General features: G+C 50.6%; 1 protein-coding gene across 1 annotated transcript; it reads left to right on the top strand.

The window, feature by feature from the left end:
* The first annotated feature begins 1,228 nt into the window (after positions 1–1,228).
* Positions 1,229–21,029, top strand: Csrp1 (cysteine and glycine rich protein 1). The gene is made up of 6 exons (XM_003474841.5): positions 1,229–1,419; positions 11,152–11,264; positions 16,016–16,184; positions 16,688–16,817; positions 19,241–19,334; positions 19,776–21,029. The coding sequence occupies exons 2-6, from the start codon at positions 11,153–11,155 to the stop codon at positions 19,850–19,852; spliced, it is 582 nt and encodes a 193-aa protein (XP_003474889.1). The 5' UTR covers positions 1,229–1,419; position 11,152; the 3' UTR covers positions 19,853–21,029.
* Positions 21,030–23,019: the final 1,990 nt, after the last annotated feature.

Here is a 23,019-nt window from a genome sequence, read left to right on the forward strand (position 1 = left end):
CTTGGAGCAGGCCAGGATCCCTGGCTAGGGCAGAGGGGAGGAAATGGTTCCTTTGTAGAAAGCCTGGCTTTGCTCCCCGACCAGGACCTTCTGGGTCCTAGGCCCCTAGAGAGCCGTTCTGGTCTTCAGCACTGGCTTTCTGGGTAAGGCTTTCTCCTGGCCCAGCAGCAGCTCTACTTGGTGCCAGCTTTTGCATCCTCTTCCTTGGAGGAAGGGCTGTGAATCTGGTGAGGGCATGTGGTGGGCATAGTTGTGGCTAACTGCCTCAGAGGCAGCTTTCAATGACCTGGACCTGTGTGTCTTACTGAAAGTTAAGGCCCTTAGAAAAGTCTCCTTTCAAAACTGCTTCCTTGGGACAACAAGCACTGTTGGAGAAGGGAGTTCACATTTATTGTCTAACACATGCTGGGTGCTGCCAAAGGTTTAGTGCTCCCACCTCACCTGCAATGCACCACAGCACCCCTATGGCTTATGGCTCTTTTAGGTAAACCTGAGCCGGGAGCGAGTGGAGTGGGGAATTGGGGAGCAGACTCAGGGCCTTGTAAGGCCTGTTTTTCTCTGGCAACCAAGGTATGTCCTTTATATTCACCACTGGCACTGTACAATGGAGCTTTAATAGTTAGATTTTGTTTTTCCTTTGGAGACAAGTGGCTTCTCCAAATGTCCTTAGCCCTGGGGCACAGCTGGCTACTCCCACCTCTCAGCAGAGAGATGGACAGAATCTGCAGGTGCTGGGCACCAGGTCAAGTCTAGTTTCATTCCCTTGAGCAAGAGAGGGAGAGGTCCAGTTGGGGACAGGATGGGACAAGCCTGAGTGCCTATGATCTCATCGTATTCTCTCCTCTTGTCATAAAAAACCCTAACACACTTGTACCTTGGGAGATGGTGTTTTGAAGGAAATAGACCCTTCCATTTCCTTGGAGCTAGCTTTGAATATATTCTTACTTTTTACCAGGATAAACTGTCTCCTTCGATTGTGTCAGTGAAGAGCAAACTAATTGAACCCGAGCTATGCACCTAAATGACTGGTAAAACCAGGACGCGCCAATGTGAGGCCTTTCCCTTCTCCCTTAGGGGCCCAATTTTATCAAGGATCTGAGGTCTCAGGTTACAATTCTGCCTTTTTGTCTAGCCCCCAGGGAAGCCCCCACGGGGTGGTTGTCTCTCCCGGCACGCCCACAAAGCGCCCGCCTTCCGGCGTCCCCCCCCCCCGGGTCCTGGGGCTGGGGGGGCAACGCCGCGGGGCTTCGCCCGTGACATCAGCCCGGCCAGTCGTGGTGCAGTGTGCAAAGCCTACTGGTTGGTGTGGCTTGGGACACGCCTTCCGGGAGCGGAACAAAACGGCGCGCAGGCAGGGCTCACCCAAACCACCGCTTCCTACAGCGCCTGTCCCGCGCGCCGCCGCCCAGTAGCTGCCAGGTGAGTGCACCCGAGGCCACGCGCCCCAGTCTGATAGTCCTCTGGCAAGGTCCCCAGCGCCTGCCCGCGGCTAGGCTACACCCAGCGCCTCCTGGTCCTTTCTACCCCGCCGCGGCCCTGGCGGCTGTGAGCAAAGTTTAAAGCAAAGGTGACACGAGCCAGGAGGTCTTCGGGAGCAAGGAATTGTGAGACGTGCCCGAAATTAGCCTGGGCGGTGCTTCTCTTTCCGGGGAGGCACTGGGTCCCTCCCCACTCTGGGGCTTCCTGGACACAGCTGGCTTCCGCGTGTGCCTGACCCAGGGTGAGCCAGCTCTCCCCACAGCCTGCAGGTCCGACAGAACAATTGGCGATTCTGCCCGTCACTGACGCCCATTGTACGACAGAAGGATGAGGGCATGCGTGCCCCCCACTCCCTCACCCTCCTCCTTGGGGAGAAAGTGCCCGCGGGTGTAGCAAGGGAAACAAATGGCTTCGTAGGCGTAGTTGGGCATCTGTGGCCCTGAAAGCAGGTGTGTTTTCCTTCTTCCTAAAGACAGGAAGCTGCATGGTTTCACCTCCCCCACCCAGCGCTAGGTGGGGATCAATGACTGAAACCTGTGGGAGCCTACGGTGTTCTGTGGCCTCAGTCCCAAAAAACTGATACTGAACACCTTTAAACAAATTGCAGTATTTCGGGCACTTTTAAGCAAGTTGCTATATGCTACCCAACAAGCAGCCCACGAGGAAAGTATTTTATCTAGTGGCATAGGCCTGAGTGTACTCTGTGCCCTTCTGGTCCTTGGGTTATGATCTAACCAGGTTGGGTCTAGACTAGAGCAATAGTGTGAGTTCAGGCCCTCCCTAAGGTGCTGGACTCCAGCACCTACCCTCCACTCCCTAGGATGAATACTGAAAGGCCACTGCCTTGGGATGCTGTCACAGTGGCACGGAGGAAGCCTGCTGGGCTCTAATAGAACTTTCATCATGAAGAGATAGATAAAAATCTTGATGGCAGGCAGTCTCTCGGATTTCCCACTTAATACACATGTGACCATGGACAAGTGACAACTTGTCATTGTCTCAGTTTCTTTTTGGGGCTGGTGCTCTTGCTCAGCTGCTTCTTCCTGATCCCGAAGCCAGTTTTTGGCTCTGGAGGCCAGGACCACCCTTTTCAGGAGAAACTGGCCTGAGCCCTCAGCTGCTTCTAGGTGCTTCTTATCCCATCAGCACTGCATGCTGCTCAGTCTCCTAGTGAAGGAGCCTTTGCCTCCTGAGGATATAGGGGCGGGGACAGTCAGGCTGGGAAGGAAGTTTATTCTACAGAGGGTATGATGTGGCCTGGCCCAGAGGAACATGAAGGAGAACTGCCCCCAAGCCTTCCTGTCCCTCATGGAGGGTCTGGGGAGAATGCAGGAGAAAGCTGAAGAGTAAGGACTGCTAAGAAAATGTGCAAAACAGGGGTGCCTCAGCCTCTTTGCCTCTGGTCTCCCTAGGACGGGTCTTCCTGGCCCAGGTAGTTTTTTTTCATAATTGCACACATCTGCCAGGGAGCCTCATTGTGCCAGGGAATAGCCTGTGAAGGTAATGTTGACCCACGGTTGGTGATCAGTAAACATTTGGTGAATAAATGGAGTAGAAATGGGCTCTCCTCCAGATATGCCAGACTGGGAACTCATAAGCCTTGCAGCCACTTTTTCTTTGGGTAGCATTGACTGGCAGACTTTTTCTGTATTGTGGATTTCCTGCTGGGGAAAACAAATTGAGAAGGCTTTCTGGGGGTTTGCTAAAGTAAGTCTGGCTCATTATGAGAAGTTGGCTTGCTAGAGGACTTTGAAGAGGCTTGCATTAAACGTTTTGAGATTTAGTGAGAAAAAGACTTTTTCCTCCTGCTCAGCCATGTGCCACTATGCAAGTTTGTTGGCAAACATCTAGTGACACAAACATGAACAAGTGTTACGAGTGGCCTTTCCTTAAGAGAATAGTAGACAGACATATGCTCTTGCTGTTGGCCAGGACAGTGCTAAATAGTTCATGTATAACCTCTTGGATAATTTAGGAATTAAGTGCTGATGCTTGCTGTTTTATAGATAAAGGAGCTGAGGCCCAGAGGTACAAGGAATGTGCTCAGGATCTTAGCCTTTCCTGGTGGAGTTACAAATAAAATGTAGTCTGTTTCCACAACCTATTATTTTTCTTTACTCCTCTACATTTTCTCTTTCCAGTTCAACTCATTAAGGAAACAGCTTTGTGAGACACATTATCTTTACAGGATGCATCATGATGGCTTATAAACGAGTTAAAGGTGGATATGTTCCGGTCAAGTTTGGTGTGCCTGGGGTCTGTGGGTCCTGGATTAGCACTCACGAGCTCTTAAGTCTCACTCTGCTGCATGGCTGTTGGGGTAGGGGACCCTACAAGTTAGTTTTCAGATATGCCTTCATGAGATCTGATGGATGTTTGTGTTTTGGAGCCAAGTTTGCAGGAAAGAAAAGAAGCCTGGAACCTGGCCAGGTTTCTTGGGGGAGGGGTTGGAGAAGGCAGACATTAAAGCTGCTTAGGGAAGGGGAGACGGAAGGTGGGTGCTGAGTTCTGACCAAGCCTTGTCTGCTGTTTCCAGATGTCAGGGATTTATATGGTAATGACGTGGCTTGTACTACGCAGCTTCCCAGGAATTTGTCTGACGCCAGTATTGAGTAATTCCCATGTATGGTAAAGTGTGTAAATACGGAGGCAGCAAGTGTTTCCAGACGCTGGCATTTCCAGTGCTTCCAAAGACCAGAAGCAGTGTCTGATTCCTCTGTGGTGACAAGGGTCACAGCTGGAGCTCAGGAGAAGTGAGGGTGGGGGAAGGGGCTCCAGGAGGGGCCTAGCATTCTTCACACAGGGATGGTGTGGGCTGGAGCTTCCTGAGATGTCAGCTGCAAGCAACCTTTGTTTGTAGATCCTAAGTGCTCGTTTATTTTTACTTTTAAAAATTTAATCAGAGAAAAATCACTCAGACCTTTTTGTTCAGCACATGGATTTATCCAACTGTTACCACTGTAAGTTGACGTCATCCCAGACAAAAGCAAAGAAAGGCAGTCTGTTAATTAGTCTGTGAAGCCTGACTATATAGGATTTCCTGTACCAGTGTTGCAGTACTTAAAGAAAGTCATAGAGCTGGAGAGGTATGGCTCAGTAGTAGAGCATATGCCTAGCATGTGCCAGGCCCTGGCTGGGTTTGATCTATAGCATTGCAAAAAATAAAACAACAAACAAACAAGGCAAATTTAAAAAGAAACAAAAAAATTATAGACTCCCATTTCCACCTCAACATAACCTTCAGATTTCAGAATGCTTAAGTGCGGAGAGCTCTGCCATAAAAGGCATTAGGGGACGAATGGGGAGACAGAGAGATGTAACATGGCCTTAGCAGCTCAATCCTACAGGGCTACAGTGGCACATGGATTCGCAGAGAGAGGTCCTGGTTTGGAGAGAGGAAGAGAGGGCTGGGTTGACATCACAGGCAGATTCTGGGGTCCTTAGGGCCTAGAATAAAATAATCCTAGCTCAGTGATACTGGTTGATTTTTTCAGAGAGGTGAGTTATGTGCAGAGCTCCAGAGAAATCATGTACTGGGACCTACAAAGCCAAGATTGAGCTTGCCCTATTTCCCTGTTGGCCACCACAAGTGCACACCCGGAGTGGGGGGAACCATTACCTTTAGGAAAAGTCAGTTTCCTGGGGTGTCAGGTGTCACCTCAGAGATGCCAGCACTACGGGCTGTAACTCAGCAGCCTCCTCCTTTCTGTTGCATTCTGGGCTGTTCTGTGGACATGTAGGGGCGTGGGGGAGGAGGGTTGGAAAGGATGCAGCACTCTTGCATATCTGGTAGATAGTAAATAGCTCAGGCAACTGGGCAGCACATTTCTAACCAGATAAACACTTGATAGGTCTCTGCCAGAGCAAGAATGCTCATCAGTTACTCTTTGGCCCTAGGGAACAAGAATTATGGAATGAGAGATGGGATTTTTCCCACTGGTAAAATTAAGATGTGGAAGGGTTTGTCAAGGGCTTGTAAGGGGGCCCTCTTTCTGTTTATTGGTTCCTGGCAAGTTGAAGACTATATATCCCTGAGATGATTCCTTAACTTGACTTGAAGATGGCTCACCTCTACCATCTTTCAGGGCATCTGAGGTAAGCATGAGAGTTTGTCCCTTGTGTCCACTCCCTATTCAGCTGCTGTAAGAGCCGTCGTCTGGGATCTCCCTTCTCAAGACTGAGGATATGGATTCAGTGCTCAATGAGACAACTGGATCAGGAAGCCAACTCTTGCTAGTTGCTCCTTACAAGAGGCCAGTTGTTAGTGTCTAATCTCCATCCAGCTCTGAGGACTCTGACACTTCATGTAAACCACTAACCGGAGATTATGTTTCCAGTCATGCAGCAGAACTTTCGAATTCTACTATATGGAGATTATCAACACAGTGATACACACAGTGATCAACACAGTGAGGAAGGACAAACCAGAACACACAAAAATTCCCAGCAGTACGGTAACTCTCAGAAGAAAACTACTGTAGATAAGTAACTCCAGAAAATAGTAATGACTCTTGATTGCCCATAGCCATATGAAGAGGGCCTGATATAGGACTCATGTCCCTGCTTGTCGTGTCAGGTAGCGGGGGGCGGGGGGGTAGTAAGTACCAAAGAAGGACAAGTAGCTTGTTCCAGACTTATTGGCTGGGCCGACAGCTGATCAGGAATTACTGTCCCTTTTGGTTGGCCTGTTGTTCTTGAACCTTGTTCCTCTCAGATGTGGATGAGCAGGAAGGAGTGTAACCACTTGGCCCCACATCTGGCAGGATGGCATTACAACCACTTGGCTGTACCAGCTGTGCTCATGGTAGTCAGAACTATGATCCCTGCAACATGCCAGCCTGTGTGCCATCACTGCCATATGTTCTCATTCAGCCCTCAGGCCTGATTTGAAAGTTAGTGCTCCATCTTCAAGGTAAGGAACTAAGCCAGCACAGAAAGGATTCCTTTGCTTCCGATCACTGTGCCTGGAAGGGGTGCATCTGATCTGTTGGCACTCAGCTCCATTTCCTAATCACTGAATTGCACTGTTTTGACCGTAGCTTTTCCCAGGTCTCCTGTCCCCCAGAACTTCAAAGGAGTCAAGCATCCCTGTAGGCTTTCCAAACACTGAGGAACAGCTTTCCTTTTAAGGCAGTTCAGCCTCTTCACAGGCAGAATTTAGCTGTCAGAAAAAAGGGGCTAGGCAGGAGTGGGGTGGGAAGGGACAGCTGGGACTGTCCTCCATAAGTGGGTGCCCTGGAGGATCCTCATCTGGCAGAGGGAGCACGAAGCCCATCTTCAGAGCCTGCGAACCTCTTCCTAGCTGTGGACAGTGTTTCTGCTTCTTATCTGGAGGCCTAGAGGCCTTGCCTGTCGCCACACTCCCAAGAGAGGCCCCCAACCAGACGCCAGGCTCACGGGAACAGTGACCCAGCCAGGAAGCATCCTGAGCAGATTTGCCCACTGACAGTTCCTTGGGCTTTACCCATCTCTCCGCCCATGTTCCCAATTCCCTGGGGCCCCTGCTGGATGTGGGCCCCTGACGTGGGACCAGGGAGAACAAGGGGAGGCCTGTGCAGAGCTGTGGGTCTCCCCCAGAGGGAGAAGGGCTTTTGTTTCTGGGAATAAAATACTGCTTGGAACTAGCTCCCACCACGTGGTTGGGGAACTTTCCTCTCTTAGGGGTGTCCCTAGGGGCATGAGTGTGCCCCTGCTTGTTCAGGGTGATGGAAAGGGAGGCCAGAAAGAGAAGCAGCATCAGCGAGCTGTGTGCCTGCCATGTGAAGCTGTTTTTAATGGAACACAGCTCCCAGATAGTGACTGGGACTCAGGACACCTGCATCAGAATCTACTTCTGACTCCTCCATCTATGTGATAACAAGCCAGTTACCTAACCTCTCTGAGCCTTATTTTCCTTAGCTGTAAAGCAGGTATATATTCACCATCTTCAGCAAATGAAAATGAAATGGAATAATGTAGATATATTGGTGCATAATAGGAATTGCTGGCATCTTGGCTATAGTAGCTCTGTCCAGGCACCTTATAGGGGGAAGAAAACCTATGTGACCGAGTGTACTTTCTCACAGTTCCTAAGCAAAGCTGCCCTGCCCTCATGTCTCACTGGCTAGAATTGGTTCTGCCCATTCCTTAATCAGCCACTAGCAGGATGTTATATGGTCCCTGTGGTTGGCCTCCGTGGCTCAGGCTCTGTCCCTAGATTTAGGGGTGTGGCACTGAGTCACTTAGGGAGTGGCCACCTGAGTAGAATGGAGGTTCCTGCAGAAGGGAGTGGTGGCTGATGGCCAAATAGATAGTAACACACATTGGTGCTCCTCTTGAATCGCTTCCCACATCACATGTAGTTCTGCTTGGCAAGGACAGCTAGCCCCTGGAGTGCTCAGGACATCAGAGGCTGGGAATGGGGACTGGCCCCAAATTACAGGATATTGCCTGTGATTAGAGAAATCTTGCCTGTATGTGAGCTGAAGTCGGTCAGCTCAGGATATGGAAAGGGGAAAACAGGGCTGCTGCAGTGGACAATGGTTCCTCCAGTTCCTGCAGGGAAGGACAGTGTGACTCGACCTCAGTGTGGCCTCCCTAGTTCTGTCATGGCAGTGACTTCAGGCTTCCTATGTGCCTCACCCTGAGCTGGGCAGTCAGGGGCAGAACACAGGTATTAAGTCACCAGTCTAGGAACCAAGGTCGAGGAACAGCAAGCAGGGACCCGGGGGCAGTGGGGTTGTTATCAGGCAGTGGGGTCCCTGGTGGGTTCTGAGCTCCTTGAGGAAGATCTGGCAGCAGCTGTGTGAGGATGGACTAGGAGAACCTTCCAGCGAGGTCTGGCTCCAGGTTGTCGCTCTGTGTGTGTCCCATGCAGCTATAAAGTAACAGGCCTAAACAGTAGAGGGAGTTTGTCACATTGGCTAACTAGAGGTCAGAAATAGATCAAATCTGGGTTTAAGTTAATTAAGCCCATGTCCTTAAGACTCAGTTTTCCTTGTCTTTTGGTGATCAGCTTCATGCCAGGATTGTCTGTCTCACCCCGCCATGGCAACAACCCCAGAGCCCTTTGTACATCTCTGTCTGCTTGGAGTTGGGGGAGGGTACTGGCTCCCAGGAAGCTCTCCCAGAAGACAGGATGCTTTTGCTTCCATTCCAGCATTCTTGGAAGTCCCTTCTCCTCTCCCTCTGGCCTTACACAACCAGGAGCCCATAACCCTGACTAACTGGATTAGGCCCAGGCCAGAACCATAGCTGAAAGGAGACTAGTCCCCAAAAGAAAGGAGAATGTGGTAGAATCCTCGGCAAGAGGTTGTTACAACCACCTGGGGAAAGGCAAGAGGCCATCAAGCTGGTAGAGGGCAGTGGAAGAGGAATAGGGAGGAGAGGTGCCTAACAGCTGGTAAACCCAAGGGCTTGGCTCAGTGTGGGGCTTTGGGGTGATGTTGAAGGGGAACACAGTGGGATATAGCTACGGGAGGCTAACTGGCCCTTCTTGGTTCTAGGCCTGAGGTGAGAATCCTTAGTGAGGGAGATGATGGTCACATGCAGAAATGCAGAAATCAGGAGAAAGAACAAGGTAGAGAAAGGAAGCAAGTCTGGAGGGCTCTTATGTGAATCAAGGCACCTGAGATTGCAAATGTGAGTTTAGGCTTAGAGTAGAGGATAAGGCCATTGACACATGGGTCCTCATGGGGGTGACAGTAGGAGACTGGGGAGGGGCCAGGACTGGAGGGAACTTCCACATTCTAAAAATTGAAGTGGAGGGGCTGGGATTTAGCTCAGTGGCATAAACACCTGCCTTGCAAGCAGGCGGTCGTGAGTTCGATCCCTGGTACCGATAAAAAAGAAAAAGACAAAAAAAAAAAAAAAAATTGAAGTGGAAATGTATCTCTCCTCTGCTCCAGTGAAATCTTGCTGAAGACTCCTATTCCCTTGGTAATGGCCCCAATAGCAAGCAGTGAACTGGCATCACCAGTACCACCACTAGACCTTACAGCTGTTCTCAGTCTGTACACACTCACCAGTCATCTCTCTTAGGTTCCAGACTCTGTAGAGACACACCTGCTCTCAGTAGCAAGACCTCCTTCATTCACTCCTCAGCTATTTATTCAACACCTGTGTGTCAGCTGCTTGGCAGATCATAGAGGACAACCTGGCCTCTCTTCCCAAGCTGAGGCCCATGTCAGATGGGAAGCTCTCCAGTGGAGAGTCGTGCACCTTTGACGTTGACTGCTGCATGTCTGGGGAGCCTTCTCCTTAAGCCTCTGCCTTTTGGGGCAAGTCCCTTTCCTAGTGCGCTGCACAACCCACTCACCATATCATGGGATGCCACAGTACCCACCTCCTGCCCTCTGATTTTGGTGGTAGTGCCCTTCCCTTCATGAGTTTCTGTGGAAAGAGCTGGAAGGGTTGTTTTCCTCTTCAGTCATAAGTGTGTTGGAGAGGAGTAGATCCCTTCAGCTTATACACTTCCTATTTTTTTTCCTGTGGCATTTACATTCTGTGCTACTTTTTGCCAAATCAGGCACTGACCTGTGGTTATCACCTGTCTTATAGTCATTGACTTATATGTTAATAATTACTAGTCACTGTATTTCAGGCCTCTGATATATCATACCTCACTTAATCCTCAAAAGTACTTTATGAAGTGGCTTCTATTTTCATCTCCATTTTGCAGATACAGAAGTCAAAAGTATGGAAGGGCAGAATACCTTGCCTAGCATCACACATCTAATGAGTGGTTGAATCAAGATGGGGCCAAACTGTCTGATACCAGGACCCCAGTTCTGAACCAGTACATAGAGAATCACCAAGTTAGTTGAGGCCACCTGCTTTGGATTCACCTGGGGTGCTTTATTAAAAATTCAGATTTCTGTGTCTCATTCTCAGAACTTACGATTCATCAGATTTGGGGTGGCATTACAAAATCTGGTTTCTCAAAACTCTACAGCCAATCCTAAGGTACCCTAAAGTCTGAGTAGTGCCTTGTCTTCTGTGTTTTTTTTTTTTTTTCTGAAATCTTTTTTAAAGCTGTATCAGGCATATGAAAGAATGTACATGACCTACAGGTAGAGTTCAAAGAGTAATTGTAAAGGAAATCTGCGTGTGACAACCACCCAAGTTAAGAGAAAGAACTCAACCAGCACCTCCACAGCATCCCCAGTGACCCCCACCACACATCTTAGAGAGGTGATCATTCCCTTGCTTTTCTGTAATACCTTTGCTCCCCGCAGCAACAGGAGTTGTCCTCATGCGTGAACACTGCACAAATGGATTTGTGTCTCAGGAACTCTGGTTGATCAGCCTGTTTTGTGTCCACTCTCTTTGCTTTTTTGTTTGTTTGGTCCTTTTTCTTTGTGAGGTGCACCACATTGATGTAGGTTGTGACAGATGGCTCAGTGGCATCACTCTGCAGCGTCCTCCATAAAGCCTGGATCACATGCTCAGTCAGACCCTTGGGAGTGCCTACCTTGGGGCTGATAACCTAGCAGCTGCTTGGTAACCAGAATGAACTGGGAGACGGACCCCTAAGTAGCTGGAGGATGCTGAGTACAAGTAGGAAGTGATCCACCAGGACTGGCAGTCTACATGGGAGTCCTGCCTTTTGCCTGTACCACTGTCTCTGCCTCTTCTTTCATGGGCAGTCTGTGTTTCTCTGAACTTAATTCCCTTTTCTGTGTCCCTTTTCAGAATGCCGAACTGGGGAGGAGGCAAGAAATGTGGGGTGTGCCAGAAGACGGTTTATTTTGCCGAAGAGGTCCAGTGCGAGGGCAACAGCTTCCATAAATCCTGCTTCCTGTGCAGTGAGTATTGCCTGTGGCTGCTGTTACTCCCAGGAAGACAAGGACCCAGCCTGTCGCTGCCCCTACACGCTGGGGCTGTGGACACCCCAGGGAACTGGTCCCATGGGATGTAAATAGCCTGATATTTGGCTGAAGCGCAAGCTGGGAAGGGAAACACTTAAGGGCCTCTTTGTTCCCTTCAGAAGCTGCTTTCTGAGGGGTGAAGTTGTTGAGCTGGTGGGGGTGGCGGGTGTGCAGGGGCTGAGAGCCAAATTGGAAAGATCTGGTTCTGAAAACTTTCCACTGGGCTCCCTGATACACTCCCCCGCCACCCCCACCCCCTATCCCCACCCCCTTTCTGAGCTATGGTCCTGTGATTTCAGAGGAACGCACTTTTGGCCCAAAGTTTCACTAGTTTTAAGCCAAAATTATCCCTTACTAAACAGCAGAGGAGGTCACAACCTTATGGTGCAGGTCAGTGGGGAGGAGGAGAGAGGCCTCTCCTTCCTCAACCCTGTCCAGGCCACCGGCTGTCTCTCACTTGGCACCACTCTCAGCTGCAAAGGAGGAGGATGGGGTACAGACTTCACTGTTCTCCGCTCTTACCAATCTGGAAAGGGGATGCTGCAGTCACAAGCACAAGACACCCAGCAGCTGAGAGAAGTCAGGTGGACCCTGGGACCCTGACTCTGGTGCTGCACTGGCTGGTACCTTGGCAATTGGAAAAGCCTGTCCTGAGATTCCTAAGTGATGTTCATTGTGATCAGAGCAGGAGACTGTTCTAGAAGGGGGTGCAACTTAGACAAGATGTGTTTCCTTGAGAGTAGGCCAAGTGGAGGCAGTGGGATGTCTGGGTTTCCCCGGGAGGCACATTATGCATGTATGTTTGTATATGCACATACACATATGTATGCTCATTGCTAAGGGGCCTGCAACAAGATAGTGTGTTATGAAGGAGCTCTCAGGGGTTGAAGACCCAGCCCACCTGGGAGATCTAGGAAACAGTGCCTCCCATGAGGTCAGTCGGGAGATGTGATATTCCTTTGTTCCCAGGTGTTCTGACCTCCAAAATAGGATCCAGATAGACCAAAGGCCACCTGTTCACCAGATGTTCCCCAGCTCCCTACCTCCTGCAGGGCAGGGCAGTCTAAAGCCACTCAGTGCAGGGCAGCAGGGTCTGTACACCACCCAGGTCTTAGGAGTGACAGTCCCAGAGCTCTTCTGATGAATGGGGAGTCAACAAGCTTCTGTGGAACTTTGCTGGCTTCCAGCCTGAAAAGGCAGCAGCGCACAGCAGTATCCTGTTATCTGCACTTAGGGAGATTCTTTTTTGAGAGGGAGTAAGAGAAGAGATTGGTGCTGGCTGGGAAGAGGGTCCAGGATGCTGGGATTAGAAGGGCCCGTCTCTTTGCTCTCAAATATTGCTTAACCATGGACTAAAAGGGGTCAGCTGGAGCCTACTTGCATGCCTGCTGGGGAAGAGTAGTTGTTGGTCAGGTGTGGGGGCAAGTCAGGAATTCAGGGAGCAGCATTGGAAGGAAAGAGCAGGGCCTGGGGCACAGGGTGGTGCCAGGGATTAGAAACAGTTGCAAAGAGTCAGGCTGGGGAACAGTGTGGCCATGGTTATGTACCTGGCATCCGTAGGGAACAGTCATGAGTCTCTGGGGTCTTAGTGCCTGGTCAGTGCTTGGGTATCAAATCCCAAATGGGCCAGGTAGTACCGTCTGTGTCAGCATTATGTGGCATCACCCCACATGCTCATTCCTAGTGCCTGGAGCAGTGTTAGTGCGTGGTAGGTTCTCCACGAAGACTTGTTGAGGCATGGAAGGAATGTAGTTTCCTTTTTTAAGTCAAGTGAGTCATGTGCCCAGCTTGATTTCAGGGTAACCCACAGAAAGTAACCTCTGAGGGTCCAGATCTGAGTGGCCCCTCCTTACTGGCCCGGCCCATGTAGGTCCCTATAAGAAATTCTTTTGAGCATATCCGAGTTCACCTCTGAGTGGCACTAATACTCTCTTTCCAAATTTGGGGTGGGGGAAGAGCAAGAGGAAGGCTGGGATTAATGTAAGAGGCAACATCAGGCAGGAACCACCTCCTCCTAGATTTACCTTTAGCCTGGAACCAGCATCCAGAGGCCCTAGCAGTACATGTGGTAGTCTCAACAGGGCAGCCAGTTCCAGTTAGCAGAGTTCAGAGTCTGGAAGGAGAGCCCAGCCAAGGTAGGAGCTACCCTGAGACCGTGCCTGGCTCTCGGCTACAGTGAAAGTGGGCAGCCAGTCTAGGGAAAAGTAGGTCCAGTCTGTTCTATCCCTGTGGCAGTGACTGATAGACCAAAGGCTGCAGGCTTGTCCCAGGCTGTTCACAAGAGTCAGGAGCACAGAGAAAGCCTCGAAGTCTTGCACACTTGCTGATCCTTAAGCTGAAGGTTGAAGTCAGCTTTTACCCTTTTGCCCTGGGCCTCCCATGCTTGGCATATTCTAGAGGAGCTATGGCCTGCAGAAAACCAAGTCTGGATGTGAGGAACTGGGTCTGGCCTGCCCTGCTTCTGGCTAACTCTTGAGTTTTTTGGGTGGCCTGCATTTTTCTTGCAGAAGCAGAGAGAATCACCCCCTGCTTGTTTGGGGGAGCTGCCTCTTTGTATTTGAAGTATATTTTTCCACCAGTGCACTCCCTCATTTCTTTTTCTCTTAACATAATTTGATAGAAATGTATTCAGTTCTTCCTCAAATAAAAGATTTATTTGAAATTCCCCTTGATTGAATCCTTGGAGAACCTTACAAATGAGCTGAGGTCCCCACTACATCACTTGGATGGAGGTGGAAGGATAGAGGGTCTCTGTGTGGGCTGGAAAGAGGGCCATAGTGGGGAGGCTGTGACCAGTAAAGCAGGAGCACCACCTGGAGGGTATCAACTTATGGGTTTCCACTGGGCTGGTTCTGGGCCTCTTGTTGAAGAATTAGTCAAAAGAGGCCTTGTTCCCCCAACCACTCTTATCTTTGCTTTCTGTCTTGCCTCTGGTCTTGGAATTCCTAGTTCAATTTAGGTCTTTGGGGAAACAATTTCAGGCTAATTCCTGACTTCCTGCCCTAGAAGGGAATGTTGGAGCCAGTGGCTTCTTGTTCCCTCACCCTCCTTCTCAGGAGCCCAGGGGAGGTAGTGGGAGGTTCCTTATTTGGGTGACCCAGAGTTCTGGAATGGGGTGGAGACAAGGGCAGGACAAGAGGGTCCTTATTTAGCCTGAAGTCTCCAACCTGGGGCTTAGGGGAAGAAGAGCTGGCCAAGGACCCTTTAAAGGCAAGATAATGCCAGACTGCAAGGATCCAGCCTAGAGTCTTCTCTGAGGAAGGTGAGAGGCGCGGCTTCTTCAGTGGTGTCTCTAGACTTCTGGAGAAGACTTCAGAAGGAGGTGTTTGAGGACACAGTCCAATTGGGCACACCAACTTTAAGGGATATCATAGAACCTAACTGGGAGTGTAGGAAGAAGGCAAAATAAATGGCTTAAAATTGTCCCAGTAGAGTAGCTGGCATATGATCCTGTGAGGCCTAGCCTGCCCTTCCCCTTCTGTGGTAACAACTTCATATAATACTAAGAAAAATAGCAAACGTATATTATACACCTATTATGTGCAGGGCACTGTGCTAAGTATGTCATGTGTAAGTTCTTATTTGATTCTCAACCACCTTTTTGGGCAGATGTTATTAATTGCATTTACAAATGAGGACATGGAGGCTGGAAAGACAAACTAACTAGCCCAAAGCCACACTTAGGGACAGAGAGTGAGCTGGAACTTGACCTTTCTATGCATGACGTCTGACACAGCTCCCCTGAGATCTGAGGTCCACAAATTTTTCTTGCTCATCTGCCTATCCCATCTCTCTTACCCCAGGAGTCAGGAGATTCTTCCTTGTATCCAACCTCATTCCTTTAGATGGCCAGGTGATTTCTAAAGTTAGATATTCCAAATGCTTCTGGATATGCTGATTTACACCTATAATCCCAGCTAGTGAGGGGGCTAAGGAAAGATGGTCATGAGTTTGAGGCCAGCCTGGACAATTTAGTGAAACCCTGTCTCAAAATTAGAAAAAATAAAGAGCTGGAGATGTAGCTCAGGTCTCCCTAGGTGGTTGCCAGTACCCTGGACCATTGAGAAGAGGAGAAGGAGGGGAAAGACAACTAGGGGAGGATAGAGAAAGAAGAAACTTCAAATCTAGTTGTCATTAGATTGACCTGCACCTCCCTACAAAGCGCACTGAGTTGGGAACCTCACACATGCTGAACTTCTTTCCAGGGCACACGCCCCGCCCTATTTCCATTGGCATACACAGATCACAGATCACCTCCTGTCATTTCCATTGTTGGAGGCAGGAAAGCCCTGCCCTTTTTCCTTCCTTTCTGTTTTCTCCGCTCCTATTAGAACATATGGTCTCTTTATCAAGGGCAGAGGGCAGAGCTTCATTTGGCATCCTGTGGCTTGGAGTCAGCGAAGGCCATTGCCTCTGAATTCTGGGGTGTCCCACAGCTTGGGGGGAGGACTGAAGGAGACACACAGATTCGTGGAAGTGGGGTTGGCCACCTAGAATCAAGGACACAGATCCCACTCCTCTGTCCTCCAGCTCTTTGATTATGCAACTGGATGCCATTTCCACATCCCTTCCTCAAGGTTTCAGGGTAGTACATATATAAAGTGCTAGGAGAGCTCCAGCTGCAGGGCACCCAGGGAGCAAGCTGCTCCTCCCAGCTGCATCTTGCTATTCCAATGTTCTCTTCACAGTGGTCTGCAAGAAGAATCTGGACAGCACCACTGTGGCCGTGCATGGAGAAGAGATATACTGCAAGTCCTGCTATGGGAAGAAGTATGGGCCAAAAGGCTATGGCTATGGGCAGGGCGCAGGCACACTGAGCACTGACAAGGGGGAGTCACTGGGCATCAAGCATGAGGAGTGAGTACAAGATCGTCTACCACCTTTTCTTGGTTTTTCTTCCTTGAATTCCCACTCCCCCCATAATGGATACATTCTAGGCTCAGAAAGCCTGGCCAGCTCCTTGTCTCTTGGGGGATGGATGGAATTTTGGGCCATTTACCTAGTTTCAGCCAAGATCATTGCCCCTTGGGAATGCTTGGTCAGCGCATTTCTCCAAGAAAGCATCTGATAACAGACCAGCTGCAGAAATGAGGGGTCAGGGAGGGTGATTTTTAACAAATGGGGTATTAAATGAGTTGAGAAGTGTGCTTCTTCAGTGAAGCTGATATTGTGCTAAGCCTTAATCTGTCCATTGGTAATGTAGGAGAATGACCCAGGCAGGACTCCCTGGTGGCCTAGATTTTGTGACTCTGGAAAGCTGCCCCCAGCCCTGGCATGGTGGAGTTGGGGTGGTGTCTTTGCAGTGCCGGCTTGTGGTATTTGTGAGTATGTCATCTCACCTCACGCCGTTTCCAATGCAGAGCCCCTGGCCACAGGCCCACCACCAACCCCAATGCATCCAAGTTTGCCCAGAAGATTGGTGGCTCTGAGCGCTGCCCTCGGTGTAGCCAGGCAGTCTATGCTGCAGAGAAGGTGATCGGGGCTGGGAAGGTAAGGTGCTACTGGGCACAAGGGGAGAGGGGAGAGACCTTCCTAACTTGTGGACTCTGGAATTCTGCCTGAGCACTGAAATTTATCCTTCCATCTGGAGAAGGTGTAACTCTGTTCCTGAGGGTTACTTATCCAAGTTTCCAAGAAGCTCCTATTACTGATGAATAGTTATACCTCCAACATTGTTGGATTGTCTATAGACAGTTCACAGGAAGTTGCAAAGATCAGTCTGTTCTCTAGAGCAGAGCTTAAGGTGTGTTGAAATAGTTGCAGAGGGTCTGCAAAGTCCCTCAAGTTACTTGCAAAGTTTTGCAGGTGTCTCTTTCAGAAGATACACAGCTCTCATCAGATTTTTAGACCCCCAAAATTACTCAAAAATATATTTTCTGTTTCAAAGGATGGGTTCCCCCAGAAACATATCCATACAACCCCAGGGCCGAAATTTTTCAAGGTTTAGGCCTGTTAGAGCTCCCAGGGAGAATTTTTATGCTGTTTATAATTGCCATACCTGCCCTTCCTCCATGATATTCTGATAGCGGCCCCCAATCACCAATGCACATTAAGAATCACCATAGCAACTTGACTATTGTAAACAATAGCCATTACATCCTTCATGTAGGCTGCAGCAGAGAAGGCACAGAATACATGTTTTAAGGGTTCATAGTCTCAGACCTCTATGAACATCACAGAAGAAGTATCTTTAATAAACTGTGGCCAGAGAAGGCTTGTTGATCACACCAGGCCTCAAATGGAGGAGTGACGTGGCCAAGATCACTCAGCAAGCCGATAGCCCAGATGGTCTTTGAATCTATCTCTAGCTCCCTGGAATTGAGCCTTGGCTTTTGTGGGTTTTTTTTTTTTTTTTTTTTTTTTTTTTTTTGTACTAGGATTCAAACTCATGACCTTGCACTTGCCAGGCAGACACTATATTGCTGAGCTATATGCCTGGCCCTGCTTTCAAAGTTTTTGACCTTAAAGAAGGTGATTAGGAAGAATGGGACAAAAAGCTAACACTTAAGCTAAGACTAGACCGTAGTGGGATCTCAACCCGCACAATCACAGTTGGAGATGGGAATTATTATCCCTGTCTCACAGACTCAGCAGGATTGAATAACTGGCCCAGATCATCTATCTAGGAAGCAGCTAAGTCAGGTCTCCTCCAGACTGGAGAGTTGGGTAGTGGTCTCTGCCTGATAGAGGAAGTGGCTAGGTAGTAATTTCTCCAGATAGAGGAAGTGAAAGCTGGTTGACTGTTGAAACCACACAGGGAAGGGAAGTCTAAGACCCAGGCTTCCCCCCAGCTCCCTGAACCTCTCTGCTGTCCCTTGAACACATAAGGAGGAGGCAGTAGACAAGGTCAAGTGACCAGGAACCCCAAAGAGATCAGCTTGCTTTCTCATCCTCTAGTCTGGGTAGCTCCAGCACACTGGGTAGTTGTTCTGAGGAGGTTTTGCTGCCCTTAAAAGGCATTGTTTTGCCCTATCTGGCTGCTGCCTGCTTCTTACTTTCCCTGAGTTAGCAGAGCTGTCTACACATCAGCCTTGTGGCCTGCTGAGCAGCTGCTGATGGAAGCCAGCTGTGGAGAAGCTGCATTCTCTGTGGAGTCCAAGCACTGAACAAACCTGGGCTGTACCTTTTTCCCTGGGAGACTGTCCTGTGTGACCTTGGGACACCTCTTAGAACCCCAAAGGGCCTTCTGGGCCCCTGAGAAGCTACATTCCTTGGGCCTGTTCCTGCCAAGTTCAGTGCATTGCACAGACCCATGACCCTTCCAGGGTCATACTGGGCAGCACTGACTCAGGGCTTCTCCTATGCCTGGCCCTGTGGGTGAAACAACACTAGTCCAGTCACTTAACTTTGACAGCTACCTAGTTATGGCCCCCTACTGTCCAATGAGGCTCCCAGTTCTAGGGTTCCAGGGGCCAGGCTGGTGCAGGACACCCCCTGGCTTTGCAGCCAGGCACCTGATGTTGAAGTACTGAGTCCACATATCCATACTGCTCAGTGGACAAAGAGGTGTCCCAGAGGACATCAGGGAGGCTGTTCCCCTAGTGTGTGGCAGTGCCAGGACAAATACAGAGTCCTGGATGACACCACTAATCTGCAGCTAGAATGGGCTTGTCTGGTCTTATCTCCGGGCTAGCAGCTGCCTTTGCAGTATAGCTGGTGCTACTAACCACTGTGAAGCTTTGTTGCAATATACCATGGAAGGCAGTGTGAGGCATTTTGGGCTTGGTCCCCAGCCTGCTCCCCTCATGGCCCATCACCATGCAACCCTAGCAACCCTAGCCCAGAAGCAACCCTAGCCCAGCAGACTTCAGAAGTGCCCTTCCACCATGGATCTATCAAGGGGCGTGGGCTGGAGTGTGGGTTGTTGTAATCGCTGGTGGGCCGCAGCTTTAACTCTCTCCTTCTTTACCTAGTCTTGGCATAAATCCTGCTTCCGATGTGCCAAGTGTGGCAAAGGCCTCGAATCCACCACTCTGGCAGACAAGGATGGTGAGATTTACTGCAAAGGTGGGTAGTTTCACTTCTGGTTGAAGATCTGGAAGTCTGAGGTGACAAGGGAACTAAGCATTTAGTCCTTTGCCGAATCTGAACCAGTTTCTAGCCTTGGAATCTAGAAGTCACAGCATCTAGCCTGACTCCTTCACATCACAGGTGGGAAAGGGAGTCCAAAGGAGGAAGCAACTAGGGCAGAGTCAAATGAAAAATTAGGGTGGGGCAGGGCTATGGTTTGGGCTCCTGAGTTTCAGTCCAGTGCTCTTCAGCAGATAATGCTCCTTCCCTCAGTTCTATGCAGGGGCAATGGGCATAGGGTGGAGTCAAGAGTCTACTGCCTGCTGAGAATAGGCGGGGGGCACTAGTGGACCTCCCGTCTCCAGAGACCTGGCATGGGTGTGGCAGGAATACCTGCAGGATTGAGCAAATATCCTTACCCTTCTCTTCTCTCTGCAGGATGCTATGCTAAAAACTTCGGGCCCAAGGGCTTTGGCTTTGGACAAGGAGCTGGGGCCTTGGTCCACTCTGAGTGAGGCTTCCCACCACTGCCTGCTGCACCCGCCTGCTCCTGTGCTTTCCAGCGCCATTTCCTTCCAGCTGCCGTGGATTCTGCCACCAGGATTCTCTCACTCAGCCCTGCTGCACATCACTAATGACTTGAACTTGGCCTCTGGCTCCCTTTGGTTTGGGGGTCTGCCTGAGCTCCAGTCCCACTAAGGAGCTCTCCCCTGCTGGCATCTGACACCATCACCAGTTGGAGACATCTGTCTCTGTAGTCTTAAATGGGACCAGGCTCTCTCCCCACACCACACTGCACAGACCCCAGCCTCTTCCATGTCCTCAGCTGGCCAGGACTCCTGAGTCCCCACGTTGAAACCCAGAGGAACAGACAGCAGTAACAGACTGGCCCGAGGAGGAGGGAAGCAGGGCTGAGATGGGACGAGAGGAGGTCATGGTTTACTAGATCCCAGAGATGCTTCTCTGTGGGAAAGGGGGTGGGTTCCTTGGTGCCTCTCAGAAAAAGCCTGAGCAGTCCTAGCTTAGAAGTCACTCCATCATGGGGCACAGAAAAAGCCACTTGCTTCTCTAGGCTTTTGCCTTTGAGTTACTGTGGAACTGGTGTCCTCCCTTTTGTCCATCCCTCTGGAATGTTTTGGAGAACATTCCAGGTGTGGGGACCCAAGACAGGAAGTTGCCTGACCTCCTCAGTCATCTAGTTCCCTGTTTGATGGAGAGAGATCAGAATGATTTACATGTGTGTTTATTAGTGGTCCAAAGCCTAGGTCCATAGCCTGGCCCTAACCTTGGATCTGAAGCTACAGGAACAGCTCCTCCCTGTCCCTGTTTCAGTGCAGCCCAGATCAGTGCTCTGCTCTAGCCATGCCTGATAGAATATTCCTCAGATGTGGAAGGAGGCAGACTTACCCTTCACCTTCTAATACCCCTTTCCTTCTCCAATCATGGGGACCTCCCCCATAGCCTGGACTCTGCCCCTTCTACCCCATTCTTCTTTGGGGAGCCTCTCTAGCAACAAGGCCCTTCTTCCTTACAAGACCCTGGTCAGGAGCAGCAGGTGGAAGGAGGGACCTGGTCTGTATTCTCCCAGTGGCTAAAAGGTCAATACTGTAGCTATCAACTGCAAGGGCCACAGGCATGGGCTGTACTCAAGCTGATTTATCATCTGGTTAATAAAGCTGTTTCAAACTCTGATGTCTCTGTCTGTGGAGCACGGCCACACACTGGGGGATGAGCAGGAAACTGAATTCCAGCAGTCACATCCGAAGGAGGCCTAGGAAAATGAATCAAAGGGGATTTTCTCCTTTTTGTGGTTCTGGCTGCATTTGAGCTCACTCTATAATCCAAACTGGTCTTCAACTCATGATCCTCCTGCTTCAGTCTCTCAACTGCTGTTACTACAGATGTTTATCACCAGGCCCAGCTTGCTCCTGCTTTTTCTAAGGACACCTTGCTTTTCAGTAGCAGTACTAATGAAGGGACCCCAGCAACAGCACAACAGTGCCTTGCTTTGTCTGGCTTCACACATATCTGGACATGGGAATTGTTTACACATTGGCAATAAAGGGTCTCAGTCAAACTCTGCTTATATCTCCCAGCTAGGAAAGTCCCAGTGTGAAATGGAAACTCGACCAGAGGAACTTTCACATCAAATCCGGAAAGCTCGCTTCTGCCTAAGAGGCTAGGGGTGGAGGGCCTAGTTCAGCGTGTTGCACTGTGACACCCCCCTCCTCAGTCCACAGAAGGTCAGACTTTTCCGAAACAGCCCCATCGAACAGGCAGCAGTAGCAGTGTCCTTTGTTCTACCAGCACTTGGCTGATGCCTTGAGGCAGGACCTCTTTGCTTCAGTCCTTGAAAGTGTGTCCACGCTGTGGATTTTCCAGGAAGCCTTCGTGGGCACCCTGTCCAGCTGACCAGATCAATAGTGGCTTTGACAGAACCCTGCCCTCCTCTAGGAATGAACACACACCTGTGAGATCAGCCAATGGCGCAGAGCAGTAGCAAAGCGCAAGGTGACAAGTGAAAGCTGGAGTCCCAGAAGGGGGCTCAAGGTCTCCTTGAACTTGGGCATCTTCCTCACCTTCATCCTATCAGTGGATCCGACCCACGGAGGGCTGTGCGAGAAGTCAGTAAGCCCAAGAGAATCAGTGGTTTCCAAAAGTCAGAAAAATTCTTCCGTTCCGGGAGGGGCCCACAGAAGTGACCAACCGCGGGCGCCTCTGGGCCCAAGGTGGAGTCGGGCAGCCCTCTGCTGGCTGCTCCGCGGGCAACAGGTCCAGTCCCCTTTCCAGCCTCGGCTCCTCTTGCGGTCCCACTGTGGGACCTCTGCCCTCCCAGCCCGGCCCCTCGGTGGAAAAAGGGCCAGCCTGCGGCTCCAAGGAGTGAAGCCAAGGCCAGCGTCACAGGCTTCTGGGCCGGGAAGCGTCCGCCAGGCACGGAAGGGCTGGGCGGCTGGGGGCGGAGCGGGGCGGAGGGTGCGCCGCGAGGAAGAGGAGGAGGAAAAGGAAAAAGGCTTGGGATCCGAGAGCGCCGCGCCCGCGCTGGGCCCAAACACCAGGTGGCGCTGTGGGACCGACGCGCGAGGCCGCGCGCTGTCCACGCATCCACGCGTTCCTGCTCGCCCCAGGGTCCGCAGGACTCTGCTGTGGCGCACTAGCGCGCGCGTCCCGGAGGCGCCTGCTCCCTAAGGCTGTGCGCGCTCTCGTAGCCCGCTGCTCACCTATGGACTGACCCAGAGGAAGAGAGCGAGCAAAGATCTTGACGTCCATGTGGGTTTCCTTTCGGGTTCTTGTGTCTCGGAGCAGGGCCTCCGTCAGGGCGCCTTGAAGGGAACGCATGGTGGTAGCAACGCCCAGGTGCGGCAGTGGCTCTGAGCTTCTAGGGTGTGATGAGAAAGCTCTGTCCCTCTTGATGAGTGGCGGGCCCAGCCCTCTGCCTCCTCCAAGAGCCTTAGCAATCTCTTTGGGTCACCTGAGAGGCTGGGGGAGGAATAGGGATTCCCAGTAGGAGCCTGACTGCAGGGTAAGGACAGAGATGGAGGAGGGATCTGGGTGTTATAGCTGCTATCAGGTGAGTAATGTCCTAATCAGCAGCACAGAAACTTTCGGCTGGGGTAGAAACCCAAAGAGGCCAGAGACCCCACAGCTAGACCTGTTGAGGGTGTGGTAGTCAGAAGAGAGGGGT

This window comes from Cavia porcellus, unplaced genomic scaffold, assembly GCF_034190915.1.
Source record: "Cavia porcellus strain 051 isolate PalLab524CR breed Dunkin Hartley unplaced genomic scaffold, mCavPor4.1 scaffold_29, whole genome shotgun sequence".
In the NCBI taxonomy this organism is placed as follows: domain Eukaryota; kingdom Metazoa; phylum Chordata; class Mammalia; order Rodentia; family Caviidae; genus Cavia; species Cavia porcellus.